Genomic DNA, 19,873 nt, shown 5'->3' with positions numbered 1-19,873 from the left:
GCTGTGGTCAAAACCACCGAGCCTCTTGGGCTTGCCAATCAGAAGGTCGGCGGTGAGATCCCGTTGCTCTGTCCCAGCTCCTGCCAACCTAGCAGTTTGAAAGCACACCAATGCGAGTAGATAAATAGGTACCACTGCAGCGGGAAGGTAAATGGCGTTTCCATGTGCTCTGGCACTCGTTACGGTCCTCCATGTGCCAGAAGCTGCTTAATCATGCTGGCCACATGACCCGGAAAAACTGCGGACAAACACTGGCTCCCTTGGCCTGTAAAGCGAGATGAGCAACCCCAGAGTCATCAGTCAGGGGTCCTTTACCTTTATCTTTAAGCTACTGAAGGTAATGGGGCCCTTTATATGTCCAGCTTTGTCTACAACAAATCACCACTGTTTTTTTGTGTTGAATATATGCTATATGGTAATTTATGGGCCTAATAGGTATCTAAAGCCATTTGCAGATAACAAAATATGTATTTTATCAAAGTAATTGTTGAACTGAAATTCAGTTAAGGAGTATATTAATAGTGAAATAATTATTAAGCCCTAACTTAAAATGGTTTTTATAGTCATAACAAACATTTTGGAAATGTACGTCCAGGTTTTTTTTCCCTTAATTTTTTTTGGGGGCCCCCAAGAGAGCGGGGCCCTAAGCTATAGCTTTGTTTAGTTTATACGGTCCGGCACTTTGTGTATGCTCATAGCTGTCAACTTTTCCCTTTTCTTGCGAGGAATCCTATTCAGAATAAGTAAATTTCCCTTAAAAAAAGGAAAAAGTTGACAGCTATGTGTATGCTATAAAGCCTTGCGCGCGCGCGCCTTCGCTTCGTCTCATTCTCCTTCAGACAAACGGCAATGAAAATTTAAAAGAACTAAACTGCTGAGGAGGAAGCGAAGCCGCTCGCTGCCTTCAAACCGGGAACTAGGCAAGCTTTTCCCTGGCAGGGAGCCATCGAGGGCGGGGAAGCCGAGGAGCGTCAGCAGCCTGCGACAGCCCGAGAGAAGGGAGAAGAAAGCGGAAAGAGCGACAATAAAAGAAAGGAGGGAGAGAGAAAGGGAAAAAAACCCACGTGCGCGCACGAGTGAGGTTGTTTATCTGCTCTGATCCTATGCACCCTCCCCGCTTCCTTCTTCCTGTGCACCCACGTGGGAAGCCGGCAAAGGTAAGGACCTATAAATACTCCTGCTGAGATCCTAAAAGGAGCTGGTCGCTGGAAGATCCCGAGCAAAAGGAAAAGCGCTTTTTCCACCCCTGTCCACTTCTTGGTTGACTTTCAAAGGGGACCGGGCACATTTTCATGGAGGATGAGGTTTGCTTCGTGGCCTGGTGGCCATTCTGCCCTGCGCCTCTGCAGTTGGAAGAAGCAATACTCCAGAATACCAGTTGCTGGAAACCAGAGAGGGTTGCTCCTGTCCTGGGTCCAGTTCGCTGGGGTTTCCCCCTCACACGCAGCGGTTCTCAACCTGTGGGTCCCCAGATGTTGTTGGACTACAACTCCCATCATCCCTGAGCTCTGGCCTTGCTAGCTAGGGGTGATGGGAGTTGTAGTTCAGCAACATCTGGGGACCCACAGGTTGAGAAAGGCACCTGGTCGGTCTTTCGAGAACAGGGTGCTGAGCCAGATGGGCTACTACAAGCCTGTTTTCTTGTGGTGTTCGTGGAGGGAAAACAAACAAAAGCTCTGAGTTAAGGGATTGCAAGCCTTAGCCTGGGAGGTGATCCCCATTTGAAGGAAATGAGGGCTGGCGGAGGCTTCCTCCTGTGCTCAGGGGTAGTGGCGTAGCGTGGGGGGTGCAGGGGGGCCCGGCCGCACCGGACGCAACATCGGGGGGGGGGTGCACTTGCAGCTCTCTGCCCCTACCTGGCTCACTCACTCTCTCTCACTCACTGCAGTGCTGGCTGTTCGAATCCGATCTGAGCCGCCGGGTCGCCGCCCACTGTGGAGGGGGGGTGCCAGGCGTGCGGTGCGGTGCGGAAAGAGAGCAAGGGACTATCTGGGGGAGGGACAGTGCAGCGGGGGGCGCAAATTACTTGCCTTGCCCCGGGTGCTGACAACCCACGCTACGCCACTGCTCAGGGGTGGCTGTTTGCACCGTGCATTTAAAGTGTAAAGATAACGCTCTAAACAGGCCGGCCTGCCCCCAAAGAATTATGGGAGCTGCATGTGCATTTCCCTTCCACCATTTGTTCGATGAAAACAGGGACGTCCTGTTCCACCATCATCATAAGTTTAATATTTATACCCCGCCCATCTGACTGGGATTCCCCGCTAAAGCATAACTCCATACCCTCCAACATTTCTCCAATGACAATAGGGACGTCCTAAGGAAAAGCGGGACATTCCAGGAAAAAATCAGAAACCGGGATGGCTTCTGTAAGTCTGGGACTGTCCCTGGAAAATAGGGACACTTGGAGGGTCTGAGTTTGTTGTAGGCCAATAATAATAATAATAATAATAATAATAATAATAATAATAATATTTATATCCCGCCCTCCCCAGCCAAGCCCGGGCTCAGGGCGGCTAACAGCCAATAATAAAAACAAGTTGATTAAAATACAATTTAAAAAGATTAAAATACGACATTAAAACATTAGGATGCAGCCTCTTCACAGGAGGAGAAAGGAAAAAGAAAGAGGTGGAGGGAATCAAACTGATTCTAAGCCAAAGGCCAGATGGAACAACTCTGTCTTACAGGCCCCGCGGAAATAAATCAGATCCTGCAGGGCCCTGGTCTCATGAGGCAGAGCGTTCCACCAGGCCGGAGCCAGTGTTGAAAAGGCCCTGGCTCTGGTTGAGGCTAATCTGACTTCCTTAGGGCCTGGGACCACTAGGGTGTTGCTATTTATGGACCTTAAGGTCCTCCGTGGGGCATATCAGGAGGAGGAGGGAACAGCCTGGTGCAATTACCCTGGGCCTCAGAGGCCTAAGCCAGTCAGGGACCCTGCCAGGGGTCTGCCAGACTTGGGCACCTTAAAGATTTTTGCTTTTCCACCCTCTTTACTGCAGTGCAGAGCTGTTACCTTTGGAAGGAAAGAAATGGAAAAAAAACCCCAGCCCTGCACCCATTTCTTTTACAGCAGTCCCCAAAATCTAGTAGGCAAAGTGTTTTCTGCCACCTGTTTCCATGCATGGAAAAGCTTCACCTATATCTCTCTGATTCTGCTTCTCTTAATCATACAGGAGCAAAAGCTGTTTTTAAAAAATGTATTTATGCAATTAACAATTCCAGCTCAAAGGTTTCTTCTTGCCACCTGCTCGTCATTTTGTCCTCTCTTTTTTGCATTTTTTCTTTTCCTCTCTTTAAAATCCCATTAGCTTGTAAATTGCAAATGGAAGTTAATCAAATCAGAAGGCAGGATCGCAGCACTTAATTAGCGTTTCAGAATTAACTGCACTTGCCTCTCAATTGCTTTCTAATAGCACAGTGTGTTGGGAGCACAGGATGGGAAAAAAGGATGGCGTCTCCCTCCTTATGATGCAAAGATCAAATTTGCATTGAATGTAATCTTATTAATTATTAAGCTGAGAACTGGATGCAGAGTGATATTTTGAGTGTTAAGTTATCAGAATGCTTTTCTGAGCCTGTTCTTCAGAGCTTAACGTGGCCTTGAGAGTATTCTGTCTACTAATAATAAGCACATTCTCTAAACACCTATCCTTTAGTTTGCTAAAACTATACCATCCATGCATGAGAGGGAGGAATTAGCAGAGCTGGGTGAACTCCCGTGTTTCAGAACAGGGCTTTGGGGAGGCAGAAAACCAAGGAGGGAGGGGGAAATGGAATGGAAAAGGGCCTGGCCAGCCAGCTGGCTAAAACCTTGGAACAGCATTCCACATCACAGAAACCTGTTGCAGATTCCACCTGTACAGGATCTAATGATGATGATACCGAGAGTGCAAAGGGATTTTCCTGAACACTTAATTGACAGCAGCTTTCATTGCATCTTGGAGTAGGTGTCATGTTTTCTGGGTCATGCAAGCAAGAACTGAGTTGGGGCTTTCCAGTCTTGGGTCTCCAGCTGTTTTTTGGACTACAACTCCCATCATCCCTAGCAAGCAGGGCCAGAGGTCAGGGATGATGGGAACTGTAGTCCAAAAACAGCTGGAGACCCAAGTTTGAAAAAGCCCTGAACTAAATGATGCATAAGGGACACGGGTGGCACTGTGGGTTAAACCACAGAGCCTAGGACTCGCTGATCAGAAGGTTGGCAGCTCGAATCCCCTTGACGGAGTGAGCTCCCGTTGCTCGGTCCCAGCTCCTGCCAACCTAGCAGTTCAAAAGCACGTCAAAGCGCAAGTAGATAAATAGGTACCGCTCCAGCGGTAAGTTAAACGGTGTTTCCGTGCGCTGCTCTGGTTTGCCAGAAGTGGCTTGGTCATGCTGGCCACATGACCTGGAAGCTGTACACCGGCTCCCTCGGCCAATAAAGCGAGATGAGCGCCGCAACCCCAGAGTTGTCCGCAACTGGACCTAATGGTCAAGGGTCCGTTTACCTTTAAGTGATGCATATTGGGGCAAAAATAAATAAATCTTAACTTTACAGTTGACTACTGTGAGAACAGGTTGCTGGGCTCAACAAGCTTATGGCCTGATCCAACAGCGCTCCTCTTACAGGGGAGGCAGGTTCAATATACGTTGTTGTTGTTACTGTTATTGGGAAATGGTAGACTCTCCCTCCTTGAAGGTTTTTAAGCAGGGCCCGGATGGCCATCTGTCATGGATGCTTTAGCTGAGATTCCTGCATTGCAGGGGGCCAGAGGATGACCCTTGGGTCCCTTCCAACTCTAAGATCCTATTATTATTATTTTTCTATACCATCCTTCACCTGGTCATCACAAGGTGCCTTATAGGATAAATCTAAATGCATACGTAATAAGTTTTTTTTGAAAAAATTAAGCATTGTCATTTGGATCAAGACATGCTGCAGGCCTGAATGCTTGCGATATGCTTTGCAATGAGGTATTTTGTTAAGCCTGTGTTATAAATCCGTTAGTACTTGTAATGATTACCTGTCCAGTTTGTGTGTGTGTGTGTGTCTGTGTGTGTGTCTGTATGTTGAGAAGGAGCTTCTCAGCCCTTCTAATCCACAAGGGATGTGCATTGTGGTTTATTTATATTCTGCCCACTTAGAACTCATATCCCTGTCAGATGAGAGTTGAGTTGCGGTGGTCCCTGTCATTTCAAGATCTCTGCTCCTCTGGGATACATTTGAAGTCACCCACTTAACTCTGAGCCTAGGAATCGGTTAACTCCTATTTCCTAGAGTGATAAATGGGGCCGGGGGGGGTGGGGAGGGAACTGTGCTTTGAGCAGAACTGGTTGCCCAAGATTGCTGCTGGTGAGAATCATGCCCATTCCTTCGTATTTGGAATCACAACTGCGATGAAGGGAGGCTGGGATTTAATTAGGGTTAGGGCTTACTGATCAGAAGGTCGGCAGTTTGAATCCCCGCGACGGGGTGAGCTCCCATTGTTCGGTTCCTGCTCCTTCCCACCTAGCAGTTCGAAAGCACGTCAAAGTGCAAGTAGATAAATAGGTACCATTCTGGCGGGAAGGTAAATGGCATTTCCGTGCATTGCTCTGGTTCGCCAGAAGCGGCTTAGTCATGCTGGCCACATGACCCGGAAGCTGTACGCTGGCTCCCTCAGCCAATAAAGCGAGATGAGCGCCGCAACCCCAGAGTCGGTCACGACTGGACCTAATGGTCAGGGGTCCCTTTACCTTTTAGGACGGTATTTATAGGGTGATACTGTTGGAAACCCTCACCCCCGGGGAAGGCTGCCAACTTCCCAGTTCAAACCTCTGGTTACTTTTCTTCCATGCTCTACCTTGGTCTGAGGAACAGTGTTGACTCTTGCAACCTTCAGGTGTGGTTTTGTCTCTCCTGTGGACAAAACATGTACTTCACTCAAGACCTCAGTGTCTGAAACCTGGTTTGAGTTGCTAGCCACAGCTAAATATACAACAGCTGTGTTAGCAAACTCCCAAGAGTACCTCGTGGGTGGCAGTCCCTTTGTGACTCTCTCAGATCCATATATCCAGGGAAGCTAGAGGCATTATCTGATTTCAGGGACACATTCCAGCCAGGCAAAAACCGATCAGGGTGCAAAACAGGAACAGAGAGCGGATGTGGCCCAGGGAGAGCTTTGAGGGCCGGGTACCCAGTCCTGGAAGGACGCATTTGGCCCCTGAGCCTGAGCCTTGCCACCCCCCAAAGTATAAATCTTGGAGGCAGGAATGAGCACAGAGGGGGAGAAATAAGCCATCTGTGTGTTCCCTTCTTCCTTAGCTCCAGCTAACCTGCCAGCCACAAGACTATTGCGATGAGTTTTATCGACTACAGAGAGACGATAAAGGAAGGGGACACGGCGATCGTCTTCTTGGGCCACGAGTCCATGTTTCCGGTGAAGGTGCAGCATGGCGGTAAAACCCAGACGAAGTATGGCGTCATCAGGCATTCCACCGACCTGATAGGCAAGCAGTATGGCTCTAAGGTGACCTGCAGCAAAGGAGGCTGGGTGTATATTCTTCACCCGACTCCCGAGCTGTGGACTCTGAACCTCCCCCACCGGACGCAGATCCTGTATTCGACGGACATCTCTCTCATCACTATGATGCTCGAGCTGAAGCCGGGGTCCGTTGTCTGTGAATCAGGTAAAGGTTCTTGTTGCATGGCATTTGATAATGGCAATTGGGAATACTTCCTGGGGGGGGGTATTGTTATTAATATTTCCATTGCATGGCCTTAAAATTACTCATTTTATTACTACTGTTTTCACTGGGGAAATTCCTCTTGCACGTACACTCATACCTCATGTTACATTTGCTTCATGTTACTTTTTTCAGGTTGTGTCCCGCGGCAACCCGGAAGTACTAGAAAGGGTTACTTCCAGGTTTCGCTGCTCGCACATGCGCAGAAGCGCTAAGTCGCGCTTTGCAAATGTGCAAAAGACCAAATCATGCCGCGCACCTGCGCAGATACAGCGCTTCAGGTTGCGCTCTTTTCATGTTGCGAGTGGGCCTCCGGAACGGATGCCGTTTGCAACCAGAGGTACCACTGTATTGTTATTCCTGGTACTACTACTGTGTCTGTAGCACGGTCGTTAAAAAAAGCTTCTCATTCAGAAGGAATCGTAGAGTTGGAGGAGACCCCGAGGGTCATGCCAGTCTGGCTTTTGAAAGGGGCTTTTCATTTTTGGGTGGGGGACGGGACCTCACACACTTCGACGGGTGCATTTCTTCCTGTCCGGCTTGGAATATAGCATGTTGCTATCTTGATCTTCGTGGTTCACTCAAAGGAGCAGGACACCCAAATCCTTCTCCTCCGCCCAAGCATCCTCTCTTTGCTGCTGTGGTGTGCAGCGCAGCTGTGGGAAGATTGGGAAGACTGAACTAGCTGAGACAAATAGGTGCCCTCCATCTCAATGTGCAAAAGGGTCCATTGAGCTGAGGTTTCTCTGCATGTGTGCATTGCGGCGATCAGATGCCCTGTGCTGAAATACAGTGGTGCCTCGCAAGACGAAATTAATTCGTTCTGCGAGTTTCTTCGTCTTGCGGATTTTTCGTCTTGCGAAGCACGGCTATTAACGGCTTAGCGGCTTAGCGGCTATTAACGGCTTAGCGGCTATTAACGGCTTAGCGGCTTTAAGAAAAAGGAAACAAACTTGCAAGAACTCGCAAGACGTTTTCGTCTTGCGAAGCAAGCCCATAGGGAAATTCATCTTGCGGAACGACTCAAAAAACGGAAAACTCTTTCGTCTTGCGAGTTTTTCGTCTTGCAAGGCATTCGTCTTGCGAGGTACCACTGTAATGTCATAATAGGTGCCATGGTATGGAATGAATAAATAAATAAATAACTATGCTTAAGTTGACGTGGGTATGCATTTAATAGCATGTCTGGTCTTCAGGACTCAGGGCAATGGATTCTAAGAATAAGCACTGGAATAGCATTCAAATCAAATTTGTTGAAATTTTGTTGTTATTGTGCAACTTGGCTTTTCAGCCCCCAAAGGCTTACAAGTGGGTCTTGCAGGTGCTCAGGGTTGGTCTTTGGCAGGCCCTCTGTGGGAGAGAATTCCACCCCTGGGAGGGTGGCCCCTGAGAACACCCCTCCCCACTTTCTCGCTGCCCAATGTGCTCACATCCCATGCACCATGATGTCAGAAAACAAGCCCATGACTCTCGAGCGAAAGCAGTATTGTTGTGATTGCACAAGCTTTTGGCAGGCGTCTGGGCATGACAGTATCTTTCTTGGACGGCCGAAATGCCATCTGTCATCCTGTTTCCTTATTCAGCAGGATGTTTCTCCCCGCTTCCATGTGGGAAACTTGCACTGCCGGTAAACAGCTCCAAGGACTGAGTTGACGCTTTGAACTTTGCACTAGAAATTGCTAGGAGTCTTTCAGTCATGCTTCAGTCTTATTAGCCTCTCCAGGTAAGGTCCCACCTGCAACCTGTGTTTAAAGCAGCATGGTGCCACTTTAAATAGTCATGGCATCCCTCCAAGAATCTTGGCAACTTTAGTTTAAGGGTGGTGGAAGTGGTTGGGAGGTCTACTGTTCCCCTCACAGAGCTGCAGTTCCCAGCATTCCCTGGGAAGAGGGAATAACTGCTCAACCATTTTGAGAATTTTAGAGGGGAATAGGGGTGCCCTAGCAACTCTCAGCACCCTTAACAAACTGCAGGCCCCAGAATTCATTGGGGAAAACCATGGAAGAAACCTAAGATGGCAGGATGCTGCTTTTAGTGTATACTGCAGATGGAGCTTAAGTTTAGGGTTGGGAAATCCAAGATGGCAGCTTCAGTAGCACAGAGAGTCAGGCTAGACTGTAAATTTGTTATTGTAAATAGGCGCTCTATTGGTAGGCCTGTGGCGATGAAGAATCCTCTTGCACAGTACATTTAAAGCAGAATTATACCACCTTAAACTATCATTAGCTATATTAGAACAACAAAAATGATGTTGGTCAGGCTTGGTGATACCTGGTTTTCAACACTGCTATATATCACCAGCTAAACATTATGATGTACCGTTATATCGTGATGTCTGAAATAAGGATGGAACTCTGTAGAGGCGAACACATGTTGGCTTTCCTTAGGTCTCCAAAATGTGGCACTGGCAGTAGGTATCTCCAATTTATTACTCCAGCAGTTAGTGCCTTCAGCTCTTTCAACAGCTGCTGGATTTCTGCCCGATCCCCTACACTAGCTTTAAAGAGCGGATAGCCAGATCCCATGGGTACTCGCTAGTTCCTGCAGGAAGCAAGATGGAGTCACAGGCGGTCCGAGGAGGCGGTGAACTTTGGCAACCAATTCTTCTTGTATTATCCTTGCTTTGAAGATAGGGGAAGCTGCCTTATACCAAGTCGAACCATTTGTTCCATCTGTTTTAGTGTTGTCTACACTGATTGGCGGGATGCTAGTGGCGCGGTGGGTTAAACCATAGAGCCTAGGGCTTGCCGATCAGAAGGTCAGTGGTTCGAATCCCCACGACGGGATGAGCTACCGTTGTTCAGTCCCAGCTCCTGCCAACCTAGCAGTTCAAAAGCACGTCAAAGTACAAGTAGATAAATAGGTACCGCTCTGGCAGGAAGGTAAACGGCATTTCCGTGTGCTGCTCTGGTTCGCCAGAAGCGGCTTAGTCCTGCTGGCCACAGGACCCGGAAGCTGTACGCCGGCTCCCTCGGCCAATAAAGCGAGATGAGCGCCGCAACCCCAGAGTCAGTCATGACTGGACCTAATGGTCAGGGGTCCCTTTACCTTTACCTTACACTGGTTGGCAGCAGTTCTCCAGGGTTTCTGGCAGGGGACATTACCAGCCCTGCCCGGGAGTTGAATCTGAGGCCTCCCGCATTCAAAGCAGATGATCCCTTTGCCTGGGATTGTGGTTACAGCAGAGGGCACATGGGAGAAGCTTTGCTGTGTTTGCACCTGACTACTGCGGGGCTAGAGGGCAAGTGGCCTTCGTTTCGACCTCTGCTAATGAATTATGCCATAACGAAATAATGAAAAAGCCAGTGGCTTTCATTACGCAGTGGCATCCCTGGTTTCATGGAATGTTAGCTGGCATGCATGTGCCCGCTAGGGGAGGAGGCTGCAGCTTCTGCTTTGCATGCATAAAGTCTTGAGTTCGATTCCGAGCATCTCCAGCTAAGGCTGGGAGAAGACACTTGTCCGAACCCTAGAGAGCTGCTGCTAGTCAGTGTACACCGTACTGAGCTGGATGACCAATGGTCTGACCTGTAACTTTCAGTGTTGCATGGAACGTATAAGGCAGGGGACTCTCCTCCATTAGAGGTTTCTAAGCAGAGGTTGAATGGCTGCTTAGTTGGGGCAGTGAGAGCAGAGGATTTCCTACATCAAAGCAGCGTTGACTTTTCCAACTCCTTTGAGATTCTGTGATACAGCCCCGTTTGCAAGAAAGCAGTGCACTTGCCATTGGAGAGCGACATGCCTGTGGAGAGATTTTCATGCTCACACCTGTTCCCATATCATTCAGTAGAACTTTGCATGTGAGTCAGGGCTCTACCCTTGCTGGGGGGCACCAGTTACATGTGGGAAAACCTCACGTCTTCGGTTCATATGGTAATTCTTACTGAATGAGGAAACTCATCATGTGTGTGGCAATTTTCACCGTCTTAATTAACTGTGACCTTGTTTTCCTGATTCTTTAGGTTGCTTTAGGTAGGCTGGTGTTTGGTAGATGGGTCTGTCCTTTTGGGCAAGGGGTTAATCTGTGTTATCCTTCAGCAGCCTGGTGTCCTCCAGATCTTCTGGACTTCAGCTCCCAAGAAATGATGGGAGTTGTTGTCTCAACAACATCTGAGGCTGGTCCAGAGTGACTCTTGGTTGCTTCAACTCAGTGTTTCTATAATACATCACAAAACATTAGGCTGGGGATTGGCGCCTGGAAGCCAGCATGGAGTCATCCTGCCCCTCTGCTTTGGCAAACTGGAGGCAAAATAGTGATGGCCTAGAAGGTAGCTCAGTGCGCAGAGCATGAGACTCTTAATCTCAGAGTCGTGGGTTTGTGTCCCACTTTGGGTGAGATTCTTGCATTGCAGGAATCTCAGCTAAAGCATCCATGACAGATGGCCACCCAACCTCTGCTTAATAACCTCCAAGGAAGGAGAGTCCACAGCCTCCCGATGGAGATCGTTCTACTGTTAAGCAGCTCTTACTGTCAGAAAATTCTTTCTGATGTTTAGTTGGAATCTCCTTTCTTGTAACTTGAAGCCATTGGTTCAAGTCCTACCCTCAAGAGCAGGAGAAAGCAAGCTTTCTCCATCTTCCATGTGACAGCCCTTCAGATATTTGAAGATGGCCATCATATCTCCTCTCAGTCGCCTCTTCTCCATGCTAAACATACCCAGCTCCTTCAACTGTTCCTCATAAGGTTTGGTTTCCAGACCCTTGACCATCTTGGTTGCCCTCCTCTGCACACCTTCCAGCTTGTCAATAACCTTCTTAAATAGTGGTGCCCAGAACTGGACACAGTACTCCAGGTGTGGTCTGGCCAAGGCAGAATAGAGCAGTACTATTATGTCCCTTGATCTGGTTGCTATACTTCTCTTGATGCAGCCTAAAATCGCACTAGCTTTTTTCAACTCTACAATTCTATGATTCTGTGTATAAGTCTGCAGTAGCACTGAGAATTGCTGGTGGTTTGCCATTTTGGGAATGAGGATGAGACTTTGGTCAGCTACCTCCATAGCCTTCTTGCAAACTTATTTATTGGCCAGGTGCTTGCTTGTTGTGAAATCTGTGGCTGTTCAGATGTTGCTGGACTTCCAGCTCCCATCAGCGCTAGCCAGCACAGCCAATGCTCAGGGATGTGTGTGCTGGGCCATATTTCCCCCATCTTTCTGCTAGGCCAAAGGTGAAGGAGAGATGTTTCGCGTTCCTGCTGTCGTTGAATGAAGCGATACTGCAAACGAGTTCCTGTGTGGTTGTGCAAGGAACTCAGGGCGTTGGAGTTGGCTTAATGCTGAAATTAATTGCCAACTTGATGGGCAGGATTTTTAATCTTATGCCGTCGAGTCTTGCATACATCGTGTTGGGTTTTTCTTTTTTTAAGTGGGTTACTGGCAGATGAGGTGAACGTATTGCTCCGACTTGTTTTGCATGCCTGCTTTTATGTTTCAAATCATTTGACAGCACATATTGTCAAGCAGAGGTAGGCAGTTTGCTCTGTGAAAAGGACCACATTGAAATATAGACACAAACACACACACACACACACACACACACACACACAAGCCCTGTGGGAAATAACTCATTTACACATTTTTAGTAGGATGTAATATAATCCTCATAACATTTTGCATATGTGGAGGATGCCAAGTTACAACCGAAGGACGTGTTGCTGTCATCTTGTGCTGGCAAATTATCGGGCTGGTATTTTGTGCCGGCCAGGCTTTTAAGTTAAGCCCTTTGCAAATCTTGAGAGGGTGATAAATGTCATGGGAAGGATCCAGAAATGTAGGGAGAGGAGCTTCTGGCGGTGGCACTGTTCCTGATGAGCTGTTGTACAAGGGCTAGCGGAAGATGTGTGTGACATTGTACAAGAGTTTGTGCGAAACCTCGTGCTGGCTTCCATCTTGAGATTTTGCACAAGAGGTTGTGTGTCACCTTGGACGGGGGGGGGGGTCAGATCCTGATGGGAGCAGCTCAGAAAGTTGGAGCTGTGCAACCCTGGGGAGGTTCATAGTGGGATGGGAGAAAGAGCTGCAGGAACCCAACAGATGTCTGAGCCTAGAGAGAGGAGCAGAGGTTTGTGGGATGGAGAACTCTGTCCAGGGGAGGGATGAAGCGGGTGGACAAAGAGCGTTCTGCCCCCATGACACCAGACACTCCATATCAGATACCTCCTGATGAGGAACTGCCTGCAGCACCACCTACTATCAATGTATAGCCTCCTACAAAGGAACGTAACTTGTGATGAGCCTTGACTTGAGTCTTGGCTTGAGTCTACTGCAAGCAGCCTGGATGATGAGTCTTGACACCAGAATTGGCACGAAGAAACTTCACAGGCTCAGCCCACTCGAAGGAATGCTTGTTTACTCACCCCGTCCTAGGACTCCAGCTGCTATTAAGCGTTGTGCATGCCTCACTCTTCAAAGGGAAGGAGCATAGCCAATGATCAGAGATGATGGGAGCTGGAACATCAGGAGGGCCAGAGGTTCCCCACACCTGAAATCATGGTGTTTGAGCTACTTGTGGCTCCCAAGCAATTGACGTGTAGGTCTTAAGCAGCTGGAAAATTGTCTCAGTAGTACGTCTGTTGAAATTTTATTCAAATGGCGGACGGTAGATCAGAGCGCTTTGTCTATTAATTGCAGCATGAATAATCATTGCAAATTGCTGGAAGTGGCAGACAGAACCATTGAAAGCCGGTAGTTGTTTAAGATATGAGATACGATTTAGTTAAATTCCCTGAGATTAAATTTTTTTATAATAAGGCACTGTTTAATAAGAGAAACATGGCTTTAGTTGTTAGGTATTCTGCAGTGGAACATCCAGTTGAATGCAAAATGAAGGTTTTTTTTAAAAAAAAAAATGTATTGTGCTTCCTTGAATACATGGCAAATATTTATGCTCTTTTCTTCTTTTTCTTTTGCTCTCCCATTTTTTTTATAAAAAAAGCATCAGTATGAATTTATAAGTATATGTAAACCCAGAATACTGAAATCTCCTTACCTGCAGCATATACAAGCAATATCTGCAACAAAACAGGAATACTGTATGAGAAGAGCCATGCAGGATCAGGCCTGCATCAACGGCCAACCAGACGCCTATGGGAAGCCCGTGAGCAGCTCATGAGTGCGACAGCCGCCTCCCTGCTTGAGTTTCATGGACTGGTTGGAGGAACGGTGGGAGGAACCAGCTGGGGAACCCCCAAGGGAAGAAAACTCAGAGCCCGGGGATTGGTGGTGGGACGACAATGAGCGGTCAGAGGGAGAAGATGGGGAGGAAGAGCCATTGGCAGCCCTCTCCTCTGTGAAAACAGTTGCAGCATGGCATGCTTTTGCTCAGAGTGTAAGCCATGCCTCCTCCAGCAGCGGCTACGCTTCTCAGAGTGGCTTAACAACCAACTCTTCTTCAAAGAGAACCCTGGAAATTGTAGTTCTGGGAGGGGAAGAGGGGTCTTTCATCAGCCAGGTGTCCTGGCCAAAGCTTTCTTTCCTTTTAGGCACGGGTAGGCAAACTAAGGCTCGGGGGCCGGATCTGGCCCAATCACCTTCTAAATCTGGCCAGCGGACAGTCCAGGAATCAGCATGTTTTTACATGAGTAGAATGTGTGCTTTTATTTAAAATGCATCTCTGGGTTATTTGTGGGGCATAGGAATTCGTTCTCTCCCCCCCTCAAAATATAGTCCAGTCCCCCACAAGGTCTGAGGGACAGTGGACCAGCCCCCTGCTGAAAAAGTTTGCTGACCCCTGCTTTTAGGCATAGGGTTGGAGGCAAGTAGCCAAACCCTGCAACTTACATGCAGTGTTTTACCGCAGAGGTTATTTGCAGCCTTCTCCTGTTGCAGGTTCTGCTTTCCGATTGGATTCTCTTAGCCACTTTTGTCTGTGGGTGGACCCTGGCTGACCTCCTTCCTTGCTTTTTCCTGCAGCTGGCCTTCTCTCTGAATGCACTCTCAAGGCCCTAATCCATGTTTCCCGAGGCCTGCTAATGGGCTCGTACTGTTTGGATCCACAAGGTCACAAAGGGTGATGCTTGATTTCCCCCCGCTGGAATCTGCAAAAATAATCACACCCCTTCCAACCTTCTCTATCCTCTCTGCTCTCCTGAAAACCAATACCGCTTCAAGTTAGTAGATATCTGGAATGCTTGGGGTGTGTGTGTGTGTGTGTGTGTGCTTGTGTGTGTGTGTGTGTGTTTCTTGCTGAGCAGGTGGACATGGTAGGCGATGAGTCACCCTTTGCCGTTCCTGGAAACCAAGCCACAGCTCTGGATCCGGGCCTTGAGAGTGCATAAGGCATTAATTTGCAAGCAGGTGGAATCCCTCCAGCTCCCGGTGCAAGTCGAACCACGAAGCTGAGATACGGTAATGCAGTTTTGCTTGTGTTTAAGGCTGTGGAATTATGATCAAATATTTGATCTGCTTTGCTGCAGCAAGAGCCCTGGCGGTGGGTCTAGGCAGCCTGTGGACGGCATTTGTATGCATGGCTGATTCCCAAAGCAGCAACTGAGGCAGCTGAGGGCAGCTCTGAAGAGCGGCGGTGTGAAGTAACCTAGATTCTGCTCTCATTTGTACACCGAGCACATGCATGATTAATGCGCTCCAGTTGAGTGCAAGAGCAAACGACCTTTTTTAAAATAGAGACTTTAAGCAGGGCAGCCTCGCAAGGGGCTGGGTCTTCTTCCTGTCTCTTAGGAGGCTGGCATGCCAGCGGCAGAGTGCAGGGAGATGGCTCTGGGATTTGGGGACATGCTTTTCACCGCATCCCATCGCTTTTATTCGGGAGTTGGCAGGATATGGGGCAGAGAGTCGATGAATAACTGGCGTGCGCATAGAATAACGCCCTGGGTACAATTGGGAGCACCAGGCAGTGGCAGAGCTCAAGGAAGGGAATTCTTTGCACGGAAGCAAATTTATAAACTGCTCACCATATTATGAAATTTCAGAGCAGCATGCAGAAAGCCCAACAGTAAATTATGCACTGAAAACAGCACTGTTAAAATTCACGGTGCCGTCGCAAAAGATGGTCGGTGGACTAGAGCTGAAAATCTCATTCAGGAAACTCTTGGATAAATAAAACGGTCTTAAGAGCATCTCTGAAATAGGAGGGGGAACAGACAGTGCCTGACCTCAGGGAGCTTTGTGGATGAGGTTCACTTTTGGCAGCTTTCTACTCACCCAGGCCTTTTAAACAACTTGCCTTTCGTAGCCTGGGCCTCTCAGAATTCTAATTGCGTTTTCATTTTTTAAAAATAATAATTTGTTGTTTTTGTGGCTGGATAGCTCAGTTGGTTAGAGCCTGGTGTTGATACAGCCAAGACTGAGAGTTCGATTCCTGTAAGGGCCAGCTGCATATTCCTGCTTTGCCGGGTTAGGGTTTCCCAAGCGTGGGTCTGCAATTGCTTTGGGACTATGATTCCCATCATCCCTGACCACTGGTTCTACTAGCTAGGGATGATGGGAGTTGTAGTCCAAAAACAGCTAAAGCCCCAAGTTTGGGAAACCCTGGGCTAGATGATCCTTCCAACTCTGTTCTTTTTCAAGCGGGTTGCTGTTTTGCCTTCTGAGCCTGCTACAGAACTTTTCCTGCAGAGCTGCAACGTAAATGCAGGACATTAAATAATGAATAAGGCGTTTGAGTATCATTACCTCTTCATTGCAGAGAGGGCAGACCTGAGAGTGACTTGACTCTTCTCGGGCCCTCAAATGAGTTCATGGGAGAGGTGAGCTTTGAACCCAGGAGTTTCTGTTTCATGTTATATTCTTCCTCTGTCTCTACCAGGCAGGATGTTGCGCAAGGAGGACTGGCTCATGGCAACCTCTAGCCAGTCTAACTGGCTCAGAGTCGACCCATTAAACCCATTAATCGTGCCTGATTTCGGTTCCCTGATTTCAGTACAGTGGTACCTCAGGTTACATACGCTTCAGGTTACACACTCCGCTAACCCAGAAATAGTGCTTCAGGTTGAGAACTTTGCTTCAGGATAAGAACAGAAATCGGGTTCTGGCGGTGCGGCGGCAGCAGGAGTCCCCATTAGCTAAAGTGGTGCTTCAGGTTAAGAACGGTTTCAGGTTAAGAACGGACCTCTGGAACGAATTAAGTACTTAACCCAAGGTACCACTGTATGTCTGCTCTGAGTGGGACTAAGTTGGGTTAAGACCTGTGGCTCCCAAGACTGTTGAGGTTAGTTTGACACCTCGGACCAAATGAAAGTCCCACAAGCACCTCCCTGGTGGTGGCAGCAGCAACAACAACAACGAAATAAATGTTAAAAGTTAGTCATTTGCTGTCTTTTCCGCCACACTCAAAATCACCTGTCTGAGGTAGCCACCCCACTGCCTAATGTTAGGCCTAGCCCTGGTCTCTCCCAAGAATCTCATAACTGCTGCTCATGAGCTTGTAAGAATGTGATTCTTAAAATCACAGAATTGTAGAGTTGGGAGGGACCACGAGGGGCATCTAATCCAACCCTGTGCAATGTTGAAATATTTTGCCGAATGTGGGGATTGAACACAAAACCCTGAGATTAAGAATCTCATACTCTGCCCACTGAACTGTTCCATCTCTTAAGGAGGCAAAAGCCTAGGGCACCTGGTATTTCCAGGCAGTCTCCCATCCAAGTACTAGCCAGACCTGACCCTGCTTAGCTTCCGAGATCAGGCAGGTTCAGGGTAGTATGGTCTCTCTCTTTAGAGCTGGAAGCAGGTTGCAATTGTGAGGCCTCCTAGCCCGATGGCACATTCAGGACAGTATTACAGTGGTGCCTCGCAAGACGAACGCCTCGCAAAACGAAAAACTCGCAAGACGAAAGAGTTTTCCGTTTTTGAGTCGTTCCGCAAGACGAATTTCCCTATGGGCTTGCTTCGCAAGACAAAAGCCCATAGGGAAATCTCCGGGGACAGCGGGGAAGCACAGCGCGCCTTCTCCTCTGTTCCCGGACCTGTCCTGTGCAGGCGGGCGGCGGGGAGAAGATCGCTTCTCCCCGCTGCCTGCCCCGTAAGCTCCGGGACTGTCCCCGGACCTCATCTGAAGGCGGGCGGCGGGGAGAAGAGCGCTTCTCCCCGCTGCCTAACCCGCAAGCTCCGGGGACAGCGGGGAGGCGTGCTGCGCCTTACCGCTGTCCCCGGACCTCATCTGAAGGCGGGCGGCGGGGAGAAGAGCGCTTCTCCCCGCTGCCTGCCCCGCAAGCTCCGGGGACAGCGGGGAGGCGCGCTGCGCTTCCCCGCTGTCCCCGGACCAGGTCTGAAGGCGGTCTCCATAGGAACGCATTAATTGATTTTCAATGCATTCCTATGGGAAACCGTGCTTCGCAAGACGAAAAACTCGCAAGAAGAAAAAACTTGCGGAACGAATTAATTTCGTCTTGCGAGGCACCACTGTATTCTGCTAGCTGGTGTGAGACTGGCTGGCTTTGTGTAGCCCTCACACCAAGCCTCGTTATCTCTGGTGCCTTTCAGGAATACTAATTTATACACGGTTGTGCACTTCAGATATTTTGTTCTCATAACAACGGGAACATTGGCAGGAACAAGGGCAGATCTTGGGAGGCAGAGCTGTCTGAAAACGCCTGCCAGAAAAGAGCATTAGTGGCCTAAGTAGAGGAACTATGGGGTTGCATTCTTCATTCTCCGCATAGCAATTAGCAGCTAAGAACAATGTGGGCGTGAAGCCCACACGCGGCCTCAAGTGCTTTCATGTGGCTTCCAGACTTTTCCCATGCTCTCCATGAGCCTTGAGAATTTCGCTCTGTTGCTGCTGCTCTTTTTCTCTTCGGGGCAAGTTCCTAGTCCTCATGAGGACAAAGAACCGAAAGGAGCAGCGAAATTCAAATGTGTTGTGCTTGAAGATCCCACAGTAACAAAGGCCATCTCATGCGTTCTCTCTCTCTGTCTCTTTCTCTCTCTCGCGACTAACTGTGCAAGGGGACATTTTCGCTCCACCGTATTTTTCGCTCTATAACACGCACCAGACCACAAGACGCACCTAGTTTTGGGAGGAAGAAAACAAGAAAAAAATATTCTGAATCCCAGAAGCCAGAACAGCAAGAGGGATCGCTGTGCAGTGAAAGAGGCGATCCCTCTTGCTGTTCTGGCTTCTGTGATAGCTGCGCAGCCTGCATTCGCTCCATAAGACGCACACACATTTCCCCTTACTTTTTAGGAGGGAAAAAGTGAGTTTTATAGAGCAAAAAATACGGTATATCTGGACCAAGGAGATGAGAGACCATTTCTGCAGCATGCCCTTTCTAGGCTGGTTTTAACATGTCATGGATTGTGTTATTTTTATTATTTATTTTGTCTTGTTATATTGTGATTTTATGTTGTAACCGCCCTCAGACCTTCAGGTATAGGGTGGTACAAATCGAATGAATGAATGAATGTTGGTAATTTGTTAATGGGCAGTTTTGTTGTTGTTTGTGCCTGGTTGCTGTATTTTTGTTGTTGTTGTCCGTGGCCCCAAACCTGCAGTTTTACCTCAGAACTTCTTATTTTTCTCTTAGGGAGTTTCTCTGAGGCTATTGTTTTCACCACAAATAAGGTGGGCTACCTGATTTGTCTCTCTGCCTTCCCTGACAGATAATTTTTAAAAATGGAAGTTCACTTTACAAATACATGCAAGGCTTGGTTAACCCATCTGCCCTGAGGCAGCTGGGCTGTTCAGACTGACATGTGCCCCCCATCATCACCACCTGCCACCCCCACCCCGCCCCCCATGTTGAAGGGATGAGGAGACATTCACCTGCCAGCTTTGTGCACACAAAAACACACACACAGCCTTGCATTTGTCAGAAGTGTGAGAGGGGTCTCCTAGGCACCTCGCCCCCTCAATATGGGAGAGTGTCAGTTTGAGCATCCTTAATATTCGGTACCATAAACTTCCCTAGCAGATATCCACTCATCTTGTCTAAATAACCTCCAATGATTGAGGAGGCCAGAAGGGTTCATATCCATCTTAAGTGGCTTATAGCACCCATCCAATGGTTTATTAAGATGAACTGCGTTGGATTGCTTGCTTAGCCATTGCTTGCTTGAAACGCCACTAGGTTGTTCTTTTTCTCATTTCGGATCAAAACTGGTTGGGGGGGGGGACATCAAATTATGCCTCAATGAATGGCAAGACAGAAACAGGTCAGATGCTGTATGGACTGTGGCCAATGTCACGTGTACACAGCTTCCGAAACCAG

At 48.3% G+C, this 19,873-nt stretch overlaps 1 protein-coding gene across 1 annotated transcript in view; it reads left to right on the top strand.

Annotated features, from left to right (window-relative positions):
- Nucleotides 1–982: 982 nt before the first annotated feature.
- Nucleotides 983–19,873, top strand: part of TRMT61A (tRNA methyltransferase 61A) — a 56,345-nt gene continuing 37,454 nt past the window's right edge. The window contains exons 1-2 of the mRNA XM_053366930.1: nucleotides 983–1,157; nucleotides 6,287–6,651. Coding sequence (XP_053222905.1) covers nucleotides 6,321–6,651 — 331 coding nt within the window. The 5' untranslated portion in view covers nucleotides 983–1,157; nucleotides 6,287–6,320. The remainder of the gene's footprint in view (nucleotides 1,158–6,286; nucleotides 6,652–19,873) is intronic.

This window comes from Podarcis raffonei, chromosome 1, assembly GCF_027172205.1.
Source record: "Podarcis raffonei isolate rPodRaf1 chromosome 1, rPodRaf1.pri, whole genome shotgun sequence".
NCBI classification, from domain to species: Eukaryota; Metazoa; Chordata; class Lepidosauria; order Squamata; family Lacertidae; genus Podarcis; species Podarcis raffonei.
This window is presented reverse-complemented; position numbering and strand designations above follow the sequence as displayed.